Source organism: Ictidomys tridecemlineatus, chromosome 5, assembly GCF_052094955.1.
Source record: "Ictidomys tridecemlineatus isolate mIctTri1 chromosome 5, mIctTri1.hap1, whole genome shotgun sequence".
NCBI lineage: Eukaryota > Metazoa > Chordata > Mammalia > Rodentia > Sciuridae > Ictidomys > Ictidomys tridecemlineatus.
In genome coordinates, this window is record NC_135481.1 from 90,450,727 (window position 1) to 90,467,402 (window position 16,676).

At 52.0% G+C, this 16,676-nt stretch overlaps 2 protein-coding genes across 12 annotated transcripts in view; both read left to right on the plus strand.

Annotated features, from left to right (window-relative positions):
• Positions 1-4,436, plus strand: part of Acin1 (apoptotic chromatin condensation inducer 1) — a 36,927-nt gene extending 32,491 nt beyond the window's left edge. For all 7 annotated transcript variants that reach the window (XM_040275319.2, XM_040275317.2, XM_040275321.2 and 4 more), the window contains 7 exons: positions 310-451; positions 766-911; positions 1,387-1,494; positions 1,624-1,731; positions 1,966-2,290; positions 2,399-2,499; positions 3,493-4,436. In XM_040275319.2, coding sequence (XP_040131253.2) covers positions 310-451; positions 766-911; positions 1,387-1,494; positions 1,624-1,731; positions 1,966-2,290; positions 2,399-2,499; positions 3,493-3,819 — 1,257 coding nt within the window. In that variant the 3' untranslated portion in view covers positions 3,820-4,436. The remainder of the gene's footprint in view (positions 1-309; positions 452-765; positions 912-1,386; positions 1,495-1,623; positions 1,732-1,965; positions 2,291-2,398; positions 2,500-3,492) is intronic.
• An 878-nt stretch (positions 4,437-5,314) lies between these two features.
• Positions 5,315-16,236, plus strand: Cdh24 (cadherin 24). Of its 5 annotated transcripts, XR_013439083.1 has the most exons (15): positions 5,320-5,530; positions 6,824-6,875; positions 7,044-7,368; positions 7,554-7,848; positions 8,022-8,141; positions 8,215-8,382; positions 8,553-8,740; positions 9,215-9,468; positions 10,775-10,911; positions 11,243-11,359; positions 13,277-13,398; positions 13,482-13,593; positions 13,832-14,080; positions 14,850-15,845; positions 15,931-16,236. XR_013439083.1 is itself a non-coding variant. In XM_021735589.3 (14 exons), exons 3-14 carry the CDS (start codon positions 7,168-7,170, stop codon positions 15,347-15,349), a joined length of 2,463 nt encoding a protein of 820 aa, XP_021591264.2. In that variant the 5' UTR covers positions 5,320-5,530; positions 6,824-6,875; positions 7,044-7,167; the 3' UTR covers positions 15,350-16,236. The 5 variants fall into 5 exon arrangements, 1 of the variants encoding a protein (XP_021591264.2); XR_013439086.1 differs by lacking the exon at positions 13,832-14,080 and having other exon boundaries at positions 5,315-5,530; XR_013439084.1 differs by lacking the exon at positions 6,824-6,875.
• Positions 16,237-16,676: the final 440 nt, after the last annotated feature.

Here is a 16,676-nt window from a genome sequence, read left to right on the forward strand (position 1 = left end):
CTTAGCTGGGCTTGGTTGCTCAGACCTGTAATCCCAACTACTAAGGAGGCTGAGGTAGGAGAATCTCAAGTTCAAGGCCAGCCTTGTCAACTTATCAAGACCTTATAGGGCTAGGGATGTAGCTCAGTGGTAGAGGGCTCCTAGGTTCAATCCTCAGTGCTGCAAAAAAGAGAAAATAAAAATCTCCCCTTAGCAGAAGGAACCTTCTAGGTTGGTTCTACTACTGTCTCACCAGAGCACTAGAGGCTGAAAAGAATGTACTAGTATGGTTTTGATAGACACACCCTCTGTTATCTTGTACCTTTATAGGTAGTACCTGCAGAAGGCCAGGAAAATGGGCAGAGAGAAGAAGAGGAAGAAGAAAAGGAGCCTGAAGCAGAACCCCCTGTACCTCCCCAAGTGTCAGTAGAGGTAGCCTTGCCACCTCCTGTGGAACATGAAGTAAAGAAAGGTGAATGAAATACAATGCAGTTCACTGATTCCCAAAGCACTTCATTTGGACCTCTATAGGCATTTGATGTTTTTTTCTACCTTTTAGTCCTTTTTTTTTTTTTTCCCCCCATATTTGTCATCTCCTTCTAGATATTAAAGCTACTTGAGCTTGGCGAGAATCTGTTTAATATTTGAATCTTAGCCTAGCATTGTTCCTTGTACATTATGGATGCTCAGCACATGTAGATTGAAGAGTGGCTGTTTGAGTCAATATTTAGGAGGTAAGCCAACATTGTTCCCTACTAAAAGCTATTCTTGTGCTCTCTTTGATAGTGACTTTAGGAGACACTTTAACTCGACGGTCCATTAGCCAGCAGAAGTCTGGAGTTTCCATTACAATTGATGACCCAGTTCGAACTGCCCAGGTGCCCTCCCCACCCCGGGGCAAAATCAGTAACATCGTCCATATCTCCAATTTGGTAAGTCATTGGGATTGAACATGGGGATTGAACCTTTGAGCTACAATCCCCAATCTTCTCTTTATTTATTTTTTTGGAGACAAGTTGCTAATGCTAGCCTTGAACTTCCAAACTTCCAGTCTTCCTCAGCCTCCCAAGTTAGGATTATAAATGTGTACTACCATACCTGGCCCACATTCCAGACTTTTAGTTGTTAAAAGAGTTTGAGCTTTGGGCTCGTGCATCTGAGGTTGAACACCAAGATTTGCCAGTTACTCATTTCCTGACCTTGAATAAATACTTTTAATCATTTTCTAAGACTGGATATATGGATGTTCTTGCCCTCTCCAAGACCCTGAAAATCTTTTCTTTTTTTTTTTTTTTTTTTTTTTTTTTTGCAGTAGTGGTGATTGATCCAAGGATCTCATGCATTTTGGGGCAAGTGCTTAACCACTGAGCTTTATTCCCAGCCCTGAAAATCTATTTTCATTGGCAGGTTCGTCCCTTCACTTTAGGCCAACTGAAGGAATTGTTGGGACGTACAGGAACCTTGGTGGAAGAGGCCTTCTGGATTGACAAGATCAAATCTCATTGCTTTGTAACGGTGAGGGGAAGAAAATGATTCTATAGGTTGTGGTGTATATTTCCTTATGTGACCAGTGTGGCTTAAGGGCATTGTGGCAAGTGAGAAGATTGAAGTTATACCATGACTCTCTGCCTTCTCCCTCTATAGTACTCAACAGTAGAGGAAGCAGTTGCCACCCGCACAGCTCTGCATGGGGTCAAATGGCCCCAGTCCAATCCCAAATTCCTTTGTGCTGACTACGCTGAACAAGATGAGGTAAGAAACTTAAGGAGAGGAAGAAGGGGAGACAGGGGAAACCATTTTCTGCTACATTCCAGCTGAGACACTGACCAAATCTGTAGTCACTGAGATTATTCATCTCTCTTCTCCCTGCCTACTTAGTTCCCTTAGTTGAACTAGAGCTCCTCAAAGTGCCTGTACTCCTGGGTCTCTGTAATGGGAGTGATAGTGTCTCCAAACTGACTGTACTTGTTCCTCCTCTGCCCACAGCTGGACTACCACCGGGGCCTCTTGGTGGACCGTCCCTCTGAAACTAAGACTGAGGAACAGGGGGTACCCCGGCCTCTTCACCCTCCGCCTCCACCCCCAGTCCAGCCACCACAGCACCCACGGGCAGAACAGCGGGAGCAAGAACGGGCAGTGAGGGAACAGTGGGCAGAACGGGAACGGGAAATGGAGCGACGAGAACGAACTCGATCAGAGCGGGAATGGGATCGTGATAAAGTTCGAGAAGGTCCCCGTTCCCGATCACGTTCCCGTGATCGCCGCCGCAAGGAACGTGCAAAGTCTAAAGAGAAGAAAAGTGAGAAGAAAGGTATTTAGTTGTGGGGGCATATGTGTCCCCTAGGTGGTGGGACAGAGACCCAAAGGGGAGATGGGTCAGGGTCATGTGCATCATGTGATTCATATTCTTACACCTCAGAGAAAGCCCAGGAGGAGCCACCTGCCAAGCTGCTAGATGATCTTTTTCGTAAGACTAAGGCAGCTCCCTGCATCTATTGGCTCCCACTTACTGACAGCCAGGTGAGTACTCTGCTTCATGCTCAAAGTTGCAAGACTTGAGGTCAGTGGGAGAGGATATTCACATGGCTGAAAGTGAATAGGCCCAGATATTGGCTTAGGATAATAAGGGAAGTCAGTGACTCAGGAGGCTGAGGCAGGAGGATTGCAAGTTCAAAGCCAACCTCATCAACTTAGCAAGACCCTTTCTCAAAAAATAAAAAGGACTAGAGATGTGGCTCAGTAGTAAAGCACCCCTGGGCTTATTCCCCAAAGCAAACAAAAAAAGGAAACAATTGGATGAGTATGCCAAAGAAGAAACAAACCTGAAGGCTGAAGATGCAGCACAGTGGTAGAGTGCTTGCTTAGACTGTTTGAAGTCCTGGGTTCCATCTCCAGCACTGCCAGATAAATACATAAACCAAATCTGAGTGAAGATGATCCTGTTCCTAACAGGAACTGAGGTTTGTAGGCATCTGAGAAGCTGGCTTATATTTGTTTGCAGAACTGGGGCTTGAACCCAGGATTATTGTACTACTGAGCTATATTCCCAACCCTTTTTATTTTGAGATAGGGCTTCACCAAGTTGCCAGAACTGGCCTTGAACTGTAGCTGGGATTACAGGCCTGGCTAAGAAATCTGTTTTATAAAGTCATCCATTTCTTTGTGGGGTTTTTTGTTGTTTTTTGGGAGGGAGGTGATTATGCTTTTTAATATGCTTTTGAGAATTTCAGGCTTAAAACTCAAGAGAAAAGAGATTTGTTTACATCTAGGGTGATGGAAGCTAGGGAAATAACAGGTTGGGCATGGATATCACCAATGCTTATCAGCATATAGAAGTTGAAAAAGAGGCTCCTGAGAAAGACTGGTCCAATTGTGAAGTCCCTTCCCCCCCCTTCCTGCTTAGCAAAGCTTACAGTGACCTTGAGATAAGAGTGAGGGATCCACGCAACATGGACAGAGTAGGACCAAGACAAGCAGAGCTGCAATGCCTCTTCTCTACCCTTCTGGCTACAGATTGTTCAGAAGGAGGCAGAGCGGGCTGAACGGGCCAAGGAACGGGAAAAGCGGCGAAAGGAACAAGAAGAAGAAGAACAGAAGGAGCGTGAGAAGGAAGCTGAGCGGGAACGGAACCGACAGCTGGAGAGGGAGAAACGTCGAGAGCATAGCCGGGAGAGGGACAGGGAGAGAGACAGGGACAGGGAGAGGGACAGGGGGGACCGAGATCGAGATAGAGAAAGGGACCGGGAACGAGGCAGGGAGAGGGATCGCAGAGACACCAAGCGCCATAGCAGAAGCCGAAGTCGCAGCACACCTGTTCGTGACAGGGGTGGGCGTCGCTAGCTGGAAAAACACTAGAGAGCTGCAGGTACCAGCCACTCTGCCCCAGGGGGTTGAAGGCCACAGAGGGATAGGTACAATCACCACCACCCTGTAACCAAGGGTTTTTCACACCATTTGCCCAGTGCTGAAGTATGACTGCCACCTGTCCCCACATAACCAAATGGAGCAGTGGCCATCTTTCCCCCTCATACACTCTCCTTAACCTCTCTGTTGGGGCTTAGCCCTCCCTTCCCTCTCATTTTTCCATTAAGTCTGTGAGAGGGAAGAGCCAGGTTATGGAGGGAGGTGGTTGGCCAGAGGTGGGAAACAACCAAGTCCCCCAAACCTCTTTGATTTTTCCCTCTGTCCTACTCACCACCTTCCTTGGGTACTCACAGCCTCCTCTTGGGAACAGCCGGGGCCAGGACTGGGTCACCTATGAGCTGAATCAGCATCTCTTCCTGAGTCCCCGGGCCCCTGCAGTTCCCAGTCTCTTCTGTCCTGCAGCCTTTGCCTCTTGCCCACTGGTTCCACTTTATATCCACCTTTTCCTTTCGTTCAATTTTTATTTTTATTTTTTTTATTATTAAATGATGTGGTCTATGGAAAAAAATAAAAATCTGACTTAGTTTTAACAAGTATGTGTGTGGCTTTTGTTGAAAAGGGATTGGGTGAGAAGCCAAATTGAAGAGAATGGCTGTTGCATGGAGCAGTCACGACTGAGACTACATGCACTCCAGCCAACTCCTGTTTCATGAAGCAGGAACTTCCCACAGTTTTTCATTCTTGCTGTGGGTCTTGCTCACTTTGGGGGAAGGGGAACCCCAGGGGAATGAAACACCCCATTTCCATTGCAGCAGGCCTAGAATGGCCAGCTTCCCGCTTCCTAGTCCTGTGCATTGGGCATTTGGTCACCTGCTCACCATCTTCGAGGTGCTTTCTACAACTGCCACCAGGGGGCGGTAGTCCCACACTCTGTAGGTCTTGCAAATGAGCTTCCCAAAAAGGTTCCACTGCCCACCTCCGCCCTCCCGCCGATGTCGTGCCTGCATCCCTGACCCCTTCCCTGGGCCCGGCTCGTAGGCTTCCTGGACCCTCCTGCCATCCTTCAGAGCCACCCCAGTCGACGCGCTACGATGTTCTGAAGTGCAAACATCCCAAGATGCTGTCCTGCAGCTACACCGGTCCCAAAAGCCGGGTCCGGGAGCGGGGAGCCTGGTCTCCGCAGTGGGCTCCTAATTCCCCGCCTCACCGCGCGCTCGCTCTTTGCCCTGCTGCGGGCGACGTGCAGCCTGGCGCTCGCTGTTTCACCCTCCCTGACGGATCTTCGGAAATGGCCTGGCGCTGTGGCCTGGATGTTGTCCTCCTGCCCGAGTGCCCTGCCGGAGGCTGCGGGCCAGGCCCCGGAGGGGCGCCGCATCTGTATGCGCCTGGGAGCACCGAGGGGGCGAGCGCGAGGCGCCGCCCCCGCCCCCGCCGCGCGGGCCCGGCTGGCCGGGGAGGGTCGGAGGCTGGGCTCTCCCGCGCGGCGCGGAGCCGCCTCGCTCCTCCGCAGGCGGAGCCTCCTTCCCCCGCCCCCTCCGTCTCGCTCCCTTGTTCTCGCCGGGGCCGCTCAGACCTGCAGCGGAGCCGCGGCGCCCGCTAGGATCTGCTTGGGGCTGCGCCCCCGGGAGCCGGCGACGGGAACGGGCGGGGGCGCTCCCCGCTGTCCTGGGCCCCTCGGTAGTGTCAGGTAAGGGCGCCTGCCCGGGAGCCTGGGGTCGGAAATCTTGGAGGAGCAGCAGGGGGCCAGCTGCCTGCGGGTATCTTCAGAGCAGTGCGCTCCGTGGCTGCGAGCCCACTGCCGGCTCCCTTCTCCCGCGCTCTGCCTCTTCCCTTGCTTCCCTCGCACCTCTTTCCTTTTCTCTATTTCTCTTCACCCTCCTTCTCTCTGCCTGTTTGCCGTCTCTTCCCGTTCACTCTCCCAATCTTCTCTCCCTCTTGTCCTGTCTTTTCCCATCTCTTTGCCTTTTCCTTCCTCCACCTTTCTCCCCTTTCCTATCTTTCTCTTTTCCCTTTCCCGCTCTCCTTTCCCTCCCCTGTTGACTCCCTTTCCGCTCTTTCCTTCCCTCTATCCTATTTCCCACTCCTCTATACCCTTCCTTCTCTCTTTCTCGTCCCGCCTCCTTCCCTGGTCCCCAGCTTCCCTCTGGCCTGTCTTCCCTCGGGAGCAAACGGACTGTCAGGTGTGTGTCTGCTCTGGGGGAGGAAGGGCGGAAACGACAGCTACCTGAGGAGGCCCCCCAGGAGGAGAGAGGAGAGAGAGAACAGTGGGAAGGGTCCTCTCCCTAGCTCCCTTCCCGCAGCTTCTCCCTACCTCTTCTGTTCGTGTCTGTTCCCTCTCCCGGAATGAAGTTCCCAAGGCCTGATATAACACCAGTGCTTTCCCCCCCATACACACATGCTGAAAGCCCCTCTGCACCCCAACCAGCTCCCAAGAAGACTGGTACCTATGACTTCTCTCTGCTTTTCAGATATCATCTCTCCATATCTCTCCCTCTCCCCCACCAACCTGCCATTCTGTGTCTCTCTCATCTTCTCTCTGTCTTTGCTGGACAACCCCTGAGTCTTGGGTCCAGCCCTCAATCACACTGTCTCTGGCCCCTGTCTCTTTGCTTGGCCTGAAACCTTGTCCCCTGTCTTCTAGCTCTGGCCCCCACTCTGCCTCATGAGACCAATCCCCCTTCAAAGGACTGCAGCTGGCATTGTGGGTTGGGGATGGGATCTGGAAAGGTGGGGGCTTCCCATAGGGGAGGGACTTTTATGGGCTCTCAACCTGTCTTAGACTGCACTCCTTGTCATCTCTCTGCCTGACCCTATAGACACTTTAAGGCCACACCTCTGAATCTAACCCCTTAATTCTAAACCCTTTCTCTGGTAGTCCCCCCTCCTCCAGTCCCCTGGCTACATGCCTGAGGTGGGAGGATGGGGCAGGATTTGGGATTCCAAACCATCCCAACATCTCCTCTTCTGTTTTCCTCCCCAGCTTTTCTACTCAGAGTTGACTGGTCAGAGATTTATCAGTTTGCAAGGCTGAGGTGAATACAGGCAGAGCCTGGGTGGAGGGAAGGAGCAAACTGCTCTCTGCCTTAGTCTGGGTTCTGGGCATTGGGGTGTCTTGGTTCTCTGGAGATCTGGTCTTTAGAATTTTGGGGAGGAATACGGTTTAGGGTTTCCTTGACCCTGAGCAGCTACCTGTCCTACAGGTGTGGATCCATGGGGTAGCCCCACTGCATCTGCCCCTCCACCCCAGCCAGCTCATGGGCCACCTGGCCCAGCCCAGCCTCAGCACCCCCGGCCAGTGAACAGAGCCCTGGCTGGAATCCAAAAATGTGGGGCCTGGTGAGGCTCCTACTGGCCTGGCTGGGTGGCTGGGGCTGCATGGGGCGTCTGGCAGCCCCAGTTCGGGCCTGGGCAGGGTCCCGGGGGCGCCCAGGGCCTGCACTACTGCGGACCCGAAGGAGCTGGGTCTGGAACCAGTTCTTTGTCATTGAGGAATATGCCGGTCCAGAGCCCGTCCTTATTGGCAAGGTAAGGATTAGCCCTTCCCATGTCTACTCTGACTACTCTGTCAGGCCCTTAGGCCCCGCCCTGCAACTTTATCACTTCTGCAATGACCTTGGTCCTTCAGGATTCCCAGCCCTCCACCCAAACCTAGACTTAACCCTCTTTCCCTGCACTGGGAGCCCTCTGCTATTTTTCCCTGACTCCTACAGCTGCACTCAGATGTTGACAGGGGTGAGGGCCGCACCAAGTACCTGCTGACTGGAGAGGGAGCAGGCACTGTATTTGTGATTGACGAGGCCACAGGCAATATCCATGTCACCAAAAGCCTGGATCGGGAAGAGAAGGCACAATACGTGCTACTGGCTCAAGCTGTGGACCGAGCCTCCAATCGGCCCTTGGAGCCCCCATCAGAGTTCATCATCAAAGTGCAAGACATCAATGACAATCCACCTGTGTTTCCTCTCGGGCCCTACCATGCTACAGTACCTGAGATGTCCAATGTTGGTGAGCACCCCCACTCTGAATGCCCCACTTGCAGTCAATAGGTGCCCATTCACCTCTCCTTCCTCCTTTGCTGTCTGCCCCAGAATTCAGCTCCTTTAACTCAGCCTCCCTCACATCTGGGACCCCTCATCTGGCCCTACTGCTGCTGAGTGGGGTACTGGGATCCCCCACAGGGACATCAGTGATCCAGGTGACTGCTCATGATGCTGATGACCCCAGCTATGGGAACAGTGCCAAGCTGGTATACACAGTGCTAGATGGACTGCCTTTCTTCTCTGTGGACCCCCAGACTGGTGAGGATGGAGCTCAGGACCCTGGTGGGCAGTCCCCAGGATAGACACCCCCTGACCTAGTATCTCTCCCTAGGAGTGGTGCGTACAGCGATCCCCAACATGGACCGGGAGACCCAGGAGGAGTTCTTAGTAGTGATCCAGGCCAAGGACATGGGCGGCCACATGGGGGGGCTATCAGGCAGCACTACAGTGACGGTCACTCTCAGCGATGTCAACGACAACCCCCCCAAGTTCCCTCAGAGTAAGGGGGCAATACTGTGCTTGAGCTGACCCTTGACCACCCCACCCCTACAGCCTCTAAAGAAACCATCCATCCTCACCCCGACCCCAGCCCACACCCTGGGAGAAGGAAGTGCTGGGGTTAGGGAAGAGGGCTGACTCTAAGAATGTGTCTCCCTCCATCCTCCCCAGGCCTGTACCAGTTTTCCGTGGTGGAGACAGCTGGGCCTGGCACCTTGGTGGGCCGGCTGCAGGCCCAGGACCCAGATCTGGGGGATAATGCTCTCATGGCATACAGCATCCTGGATGGGGAAGGGTCAGAGGCCTTTAGCATCAGCACAGATGCCCAGGGTCGAGATGGGCTCCTCACTGTCCGCAAGGTTAGCCTCCTGATTATTAACACATGCAGACTCTGCTGGATGGGTAGCTCAGTGCTAGGGCACTTACCATAGCCTGTGTGAGGCCATGGGTTCAATCCCCAGCACCACTTGCAGACTCAAGTACATCTCCTCCTGCCTCACCCACTGGGCACATTTCTAACTGGTCTCCAAGAACATACTCAGGACCCTTATGTTGGAGCACAGAGATCATGGCCATCTCATCTTTCTGGTGAGGCCCGGGGGCCTAGAAAGGGAAAATGACTGACTCACATTGTTTGATAAGTCTTCAGTGGATCTGGGGAAAGCCCTAGAGTCACAATACTATGTAATGTGCTGACCATTAGGCCACAGCCCTCCTAGAACCACCCCCTGTCAGCACCTGGTGCATATAGGGAAGGGACTCCACCTTCTTCCAGCTCACACTGGACCTGCCCTGGTTTCCACGTGCCTCACTTACTCTCTATCTCACCATAGCCCCTAGACTTTGAGACCCGCCGCTCTTACTCATTCCGTGTAGAGGCCACCAACACACTCATTGACCCAGCCTACCTGCGGCGAGGGCCCTTCAAGGATGTGGCTTCAGTGAGAGTGACTGTGCAAGATGCTCCAGAGCCACCTGCCTTCACCCAGGCTGCCTACCACCTGACAGTGATGGAGAACAAGTCTCCAGGGATCCTGGTGGGCCAGGTCTCAGCAGCTGACCTAGACTCCCCAGCCAGTCCAATCAGGTGAGCTGGGATGTGGGCTAGGGGAGGGACAGCGCCTCCAGAGAGGAGCACAGAGGTGGGTTCTTTCCACCCAAGGACATGCCCCTTTTACCTTGCCACAGGTCATACTTCCCAGCAAGACTGTCCCACCTGTGGCCTGCCTTGCTGATCTGCAGACCTGAGTCCCAGGGAAGGGTTGAAGGGCCTGGCTAACCACTACCCATCCCTGGGCAGGTTATAGTGGCACCTCCCAGTGGTAGTGCAGGCAAATGTAATTTTCTTTTTCTTTTTTTTTTTTTTTTTTTTTTGGTGGTACTAGGGATTGACCCTAAGGGTAGTCTATAATGAGCCACATTCCTAGTCCTTTTAATTTTTTTTTTTTAATTTTGAGACTGTGTTTCACTAAGTTGCTGAGGCTGGCCTGGAACATGCAATCCTCCTGCCTCAGCCTCCCAAGTAGTTGGGATCCAGAGCATTGCTTCTCTATCAAGCCCGAAAATGGTATGCACTACCACACCCTGCTAAGTATAATCTCATTTGATAAGTGGATTTCTATTGATCCCTCCCTAAGTGCTTCACATTTTACCCACTGGATAACATTTAATTTTCACATCAGCCCTATTAAGTAGGTGTTACCATCACCAGTTGTTTTAGAGGCCAGCTGTAAGTGGTTAAGCAATTTGCCAACAATAAGTGGTAGGGCTAAGATTCTAATCTATCTTGAGAACAAGCTATTCTTTACACCTGCATGGCCAGCATCTCTGTCATTGGGAGGGAGATGTTGGTGTTATTCCCATTTTGCAGTTAAGTAAAGAGAGGTCAGACAATCTAGCTGGGGAATATAGCTCAGTTGCTGGGGATATAGCTCAGTTGGTAGAGTGCTTGCCTCACATGCACAAGGCCCTGGGTTCAATCTCCAGCACCTGAAGAGAAAAAAAAGGAGGAGACAGTCTGCCCAAGGCCACACACCTGGTCCAAAGCAGAGCAGGGCTGAAACACAAGTCTTTGTGTCCACACAATGGAGCCCAGAAATCTGAAAGACGGGTAGTATAATCCACTTTAATCTTTTTCTGTATCTCTTTCTCCACTTTCACGAAATAGAGTCCCCCTGAAACTTAGGACAGATGTATAATGGAGGTGAACTCCTGGGAATATTTGCCTTTTAAGGAGACTCCAACATGAATTATGGCTCTGGGTGCAGGGGGCAGGCTCTGGTCAAGGATCTTGGGCCCTCTGCCCAGATGAGCCAGGAGGTCCAACAAGGTGCCCAGGAGGGAGGAAATCAAGGGAGGGAGGACAGCCACCGACATAGCCCCATCTTCCTCAGATACTCCATCCTCCCCCACTCGGATCCAGAGCATTGCTTCTCCATCGAGCCCGAAGATGGTACCATCCGAACAGCAGTACCCCTGGACCGTGAGACTCGTGTCTGGCACAACCTCACTGTGCTGGCCACTGAGCTTGGTGAGGAGTCCTGGGCCCCTGAGGAGGCAGCATCCTGCTGGCAGAGGGGCTGACCTTGAGCATGTGGGTGGGGAAGGGCAATGACTGCCATCACACCTTCACCAGTGTATCCAGTTCCTGGGTCCTTAGCCTGGATCCTCACCTCCAAGCAGGCCTCCTGTCTCCTGGGCTGGGCTGGGCTGGGCTGGGCTGGGCACAGTCGGTCTCCCTGAGCATTCTTCTGTCCCTAAATGTTCCCTTTCACCTGACTTGCACAAATTCAGAGCATAGAGCCAGTGGGTCTTGCTTCAGTGAGCCCTACCTTTCCTTCCCTATGCATCTGTCTACCCAGTACATTCGGCTTCAGGCTGGAGCTGGGGGCCAGAAAAGGGCTGGGCACCTCCTTCGGCAGCTAAGGAGGAGTGTACTAGCAGCGCCTCCCAGAGAAGGCCTGGTGGAAGCCCTCAAGGTAGGGGAGGAGTGCCAGCATCATAAGTAGGCTCTTGTGCCTCTCCCTCAGGTACCCAGTATGGCCTGGGGAGACAGGGAATCCTCCCTCCCTTCTGTGAACAGTCCCTTACCTCCTTCTTGTGCCTCTACTGTCTTCATACTCTATATCAAGTTTGGGACTGTATATGAAGATGTTTGTGTATGTCAGTGAAGTATGTGTACATGTGGGTAGAACTCAGATATGTTTATAAATCCATATGTGTGAAAAATATATGTACACACCTACACACAATTTGTGAGTATATATATATATATAACTGGAAATGTGTTAGTGATCGAGTATCTAGAATTTTATTGCTATTATTTCTGCATATGTGTGATTGGATGTATATAGTTGTATATGCAAGTAGCTGTTTGTATATACTGTATTGTGTACGTGTGTTTGTGGAGAGATAATAATGATTTGTTACTTATTGTATATCAGGCACTATTTTAAGTACCAAAAATGGATTAATTTAGTTAATCATCACCACACATTATAAGGGAGATATGATTTTTTTCCCCCATATTTAAATGAGGAAACTCAGGCAGAGAAGTTTAGTAGCTTCCCAAGGTCATTCAAAGATTAAGTGGTGGAGCCATCTGACCCAGTCGGTCTATAGTCTGAGCTGTTATCTCTTCAACCATACTGGCTTTCATGTGTGTTTAAGTGTATGTGTCTGAGTTTGTGTTTCTGTATAGACAACTGTGTGCTATCTGGCAGTGCTATGTCTGTGCTTGTAAGGATGGCCTTGTGTGTATGTGTGTGTGTGTGTGTGTGTGTGTGTGTGTGTGTGTAGACATACATCATATGACTGTGCCTGCCTTCCTGTATATGTAGCTGTGTATGTATGTGTCCTTGCTGTCTTCTCACTTTCCTGCCATTCCTGCTCCTACCCCTACCCAGTACTGGCTAGCATCCCTGGGCCCATCCTACAGAGAAGGAGTGGACTGTTCCCCATCCAGTCTCCAGGCTCTATCCCAGGCAGTCCACTCAGCCTCCCCTGCCAAGGCTATGACCTCAGCCCCTTTGGCCAGGGCCAGCCAGCTCTCCCCCTGCCTAGGGAAAAGACTAAAGGAATTGGGAGACTCAGCCTAGGAGAGATGACAGGTGCACCTCTGCATTCTCTCCTGGATGGCATTAGCAGTGGAAAACAAGGTAGAGTAATGGCGGGGAGCCACTAAATGAAGGGGATGGATGAATAGGGGGCCTGAGTCTGGCCATAATGGCCAGGCCATCCTGGCTTTGCACTTTGTAGACCATGAAGCTTCTTCTTCCCCAAGGTCAAATCTAAGTAATACTTATTGCTACACTATAGCCTCCTAGATCTCTGATGGAATGTGTGTGTGTGTGTGTGTGTGTCCATTCACTGGTGCTATGCGTGATCACTGTACGTGAAAATGCTTTCTTTGGGCCCTAGGTATGTGAACGGGGGTGGCACTGCATGTACTGTGTATATCAAACATCTGCTTCATGTATGTTGTATTTGTTTTTTAACACTCATTTTGAATATGTGTTATGAATGTGTTTGTGTATTTCATGACCCTTGTCTGCATATAACCTGTATGTACCCTCTACTTACTTTTCATATGCTCTATGTGTCCTGCATGTGGGTTATTGTGTACATATATCATGGGTACTATATTCTACCACATATATCTTATGTACTGCAACTATCTCGGGTACTATATCAATATTCTATGTACTTGGCAATGTTGTTCCACTTGCTTCACAATGTGGTTTGCTGCTACTTCGTTATTACATGCTTATTTCATGTATTAAATGTGCATGCTGTGTGTTGCACATGACATCCATGACCACACACCATGTATGTTTATGTGTAAACTTTGTTATGTGTGCATATGTGGTGTGTATGTGTTGGTGTTCTGGCTTCAGATAGCTCCGCACAGGCCTCCCGTGTACAAGTGGCCATCCAGACCCTGGATGAGAATGACAATGCTCCCCAGCTGGCTGAGCCCTATGACACCTTTGTTTGTGATTCTGCAGCCCCTGGCCAGGTGAGCAGCTGAGGCAGGTGGGTTGGACTCTCAAGGCGTCTCTCAAGCAGCACTCCATTCAAGGCCGTTTTTCTTCCTCCCAGTTGATTCAGGTTATCCGGGCCCTGGACAGAGATGAAGTCGGCAACAGTAGCCGAGTCTCCCTTCAAGGTCCTCTGGGCCCTGATGCCAACTTTACTGTCCAGGACAACCGAGGTGGGTGGCCTCCTGCAGCCATAATCATGCCCATGCCTGACTCTCCCTCCTCTCCTCCTCTACCACCCAGCCCAGCCTGCCTGACCCCTGCCCCTGTCAGGCCTTCCACCCAACAGAAGGTAGGTTTATACTCATTTGCTCTTTGCAAACCTTCCCATGGGAAGCTGGCTTTAAGGGCTGGACTAATCCTACCAAGAAGATGTCCACAAGGTGCCCCAACACCTTCCCTTTCCCACAGATGGCTCCGCCAGCCTGCTGCTGCCCTCCCGCCCTGCTCCACCCCGCCAGGCCCCCTACCTGGTTCCCATAGAACTGCGGGATTGGGGGCAGCCAGCACTGAGCAGCACTGCCACGGTGACTGTCAGTGTGTGCCGCTGCCGGCCTGATGGCTCCGTGGCATCCTGCCGGCCTGAGGCTCAGCTCTCACCTACTGGGCTCAGCACTGGCGCCCTGCTTGCCATCGTCACCTGTGTGGGCACCCTGCTTGGTGAGTCAGGCCACTGTGGGCCATAGATCCTGGCCTGAAGGGGAATGGAGAAGAAACAGCTCCCTGGACATAGGGCTTTAATTGACCCCTAATGCCAGGATTTTCCCACTACCTAATGTATCCAAGAGAAAAGTTCGATCTTCATGTCCCTGATCTGCCAATCCATAATGACAGTAACAAACCATAAGAATTATTTACTGAGCTCTTACTCTGTGCCAAGTGTGGTGCTGGGCACATCACTAGTGATACTTAATTTTTATCTTTTCAATAACCCTAAAAGGTAAATAGATTTTCTGGTGTTTTTGTTTGTTCATTTATTTCTTGGTGCTGGGGATTAAACCCAGGGTAGTATTCCATTGAGCTACATCCTCAGTCCTTTTATTTTTTTATTTTTGAGACAGGGTCTCACTAAATTCCTGAGGGTCTCACTAAGTTGCTGAGGCAGACTTCTAACTTAAAATCCTTCTGCTTCAGCCTCCAGAGTAGCTGGGATTACAGACATGCACCACCATACCTGGCAGTTTTCTGTTTTCCACATAAGTAAACCAAGGGTCAAAGAGATTCAGAAGAGTTAAGTGACTTCCCATGGTCACACTGCAAGTGAGAAGTGAAGTCAGGATTCAAAGCAAAGATCATCAGATGTCAAACCTAGGATTTGCGATCCCTAGGCCACTGTGCCTTCTCTTCCACCTGACCTATCTGTGTTTAGCATGGAAACGCTGCTCTGTTCCTGCTGTTGGCTCAGAGGCCTGTGTGCACTCTCCTGCAGCCCTAGTGGTGCTCTTCGTGGCCCTGCGGCGGCAGAAGCAAGAAGCACTAATGGTACTTGAGGAGGAGGATGTCCGCGAGAACATCATCACCTATGATGACGAGGGGGGCGGCGAGGAAGACACGGAAGCCTTTGACATCACGGCTCTGCAGAACCCTGATGGGGCTGCCCCACCAGTTCCTGGGCCACCAGTGCGTCGCGACGTGCTGCCCCGGGCCCGGGCTGCGCGCCAGCCCCGACCACCGGGTCCTGCTGACGTGGCCCAACTGCTTGCATTGCGGCTGCGTGAGGCGGACGAGGACCCCAGTGTGCCCCCCTACGACTCGGTGCAGGTGTATGGCTATGAGGGCCGGGGCTCCTCCTGCGGCTCCCTCAGCTCCCTGGGCTCTGGCAGCGAGGCCGGTGGCACCCCTGGCCCCGCGGAGCCCGTGGACGACTGGGGTCCGCTCTTCCGCACCCTGGCGGAGCTATATGGGGCCAAAGAGCCCCCAGCCCCCTGAGCGCCGGCCCTGGCCCTGCCCGCCGCGGTGGGGCAGCCAGTACAGGTCCTCTGAGTGAGCCCCACAGGGTCCAGGCAGGCCGCAGCAGCCAGAGGCCTCAGGCTTCCTCCCGTCCCTGTGTCCCTCCTTCCTTCCCTGGGGCTCCCTTGCCCTTACCTCCCACTTGGAGGATCTCTCTCCAGGGATCTCTGTCAGTGCCACTTTCCCTTTGTCCTGGTCTGGGTTTTATGGCTCTGACCCTGAACCTCTGTTCTCTCACTGTGATTCCGCTTTCTCTGTGACTGTTTTGTCTCTGTGATTCTAAAGCTCTCACATACTGTCTCTCTTGCCCACAAATATGCTCTGTGTCTGTCTCCCACCCACACTTCCCCCCTCTCTGAGTCCCTGTGACTGGCTTTTTTTGGTTTTGGTTTTGGTTTTCTGTCGTCCATCCCAAAAGCAAGAGAAACTTCCAGCCACTGCTGCCCACCCTCCTGCAGGGGATGCTCTGCCCCAGGTCAGTGTCTCTAGACAGCTTGGCCAGGGGTGGATAGAAGCCCTTCCCTAATTTCTGCCTCTCACTGCTGCTCCTGTCCTAACAGACCTGCCCGCATGGTTCCATCCATCACTCATGGCCTCATCCTGGCTCCACTGGCCTCCAGCAGAAGGAGGGAGCCAGCCTGCCTCCCAGGGGGAGAGCTCCAGCCCCCTCGTGGCCGCCTCCCTGGAGCTCTGCCCAGCTGTCAGCCTGCCCTGGGCATCCCAGCTCTGGGCATTGTCTTGTGTGCTTTCCAGGCCCCAGGGAGAGGGGGAGTAAAGGAGGAGGCAGCTGGGGAAGGGGAAAGAAGGAGGAAGGGGAGGGGCCTCCATCTCTAATTTCATAATAAACAAACACTTTATTTTGTAAATCCAGAGCCCTGCTTCTGTTTCTGCACTCAGGTTTCTGGACAGAGCTCCCTTTGTACTAAAGGATGGAAGGAGAGGCTTAAACCTATACCTTTCCAGCTCATTCTTTCTCTTTGGGGGATTTCAATTCAAGACCCTCTAGATAGAAGAGAGTTTGGGTCATTGCATTCGGAGAGCAAGGAGATAATGGATGCACCCGCACTCCTACTACCAACTCTCCCTGTTCCCTCTTATCAGACTGTCCAAGAAAGTGAAAATGTGAGGACTAGCAAGAGGGGAAGGTGGAGGTGGGCACCTGCAATCTCAATGACTCAGGAGGCCAATATGAGAAGTGAGAAGATCACAAGTTCAAGACCAGCTTTAGCAACTTAGTGAGACCCTAAGAAACTTTGTAAGACCCGCCTCAAAAAATAAAACGATGCCAGGCGTGGTGGCGCATGCC

What these genes read in the sequence shown, in the direction of transcription:
- Cdh24 (XM_021735589.3), top strand. Translation starts at nt 7,168, where the DNA reads ATGTGGGGCCTGGTGAGGCTCCTACTGGCCTGGCTGGGTGGCTGGGGC. An exon ending in CCCCCCCAAGTTCCCTCAGA is followed by an intron (nt 8,383 to 8,552) that starts GTAAGGGGGCAA and finishes CATCCTCCCCAG; the next exon opens with GCCTGTACCAGTTTTCCGTG. An exon ending in ATTCTGCAGCCCCTGGCCAG is followed by an intron (nt 13,399 to 13,481) that starts GTGAGCAGCTGA and finishes TCTTCCTCCCAG; the next exon opens with TTGATTCAGGTTATCCGGGC.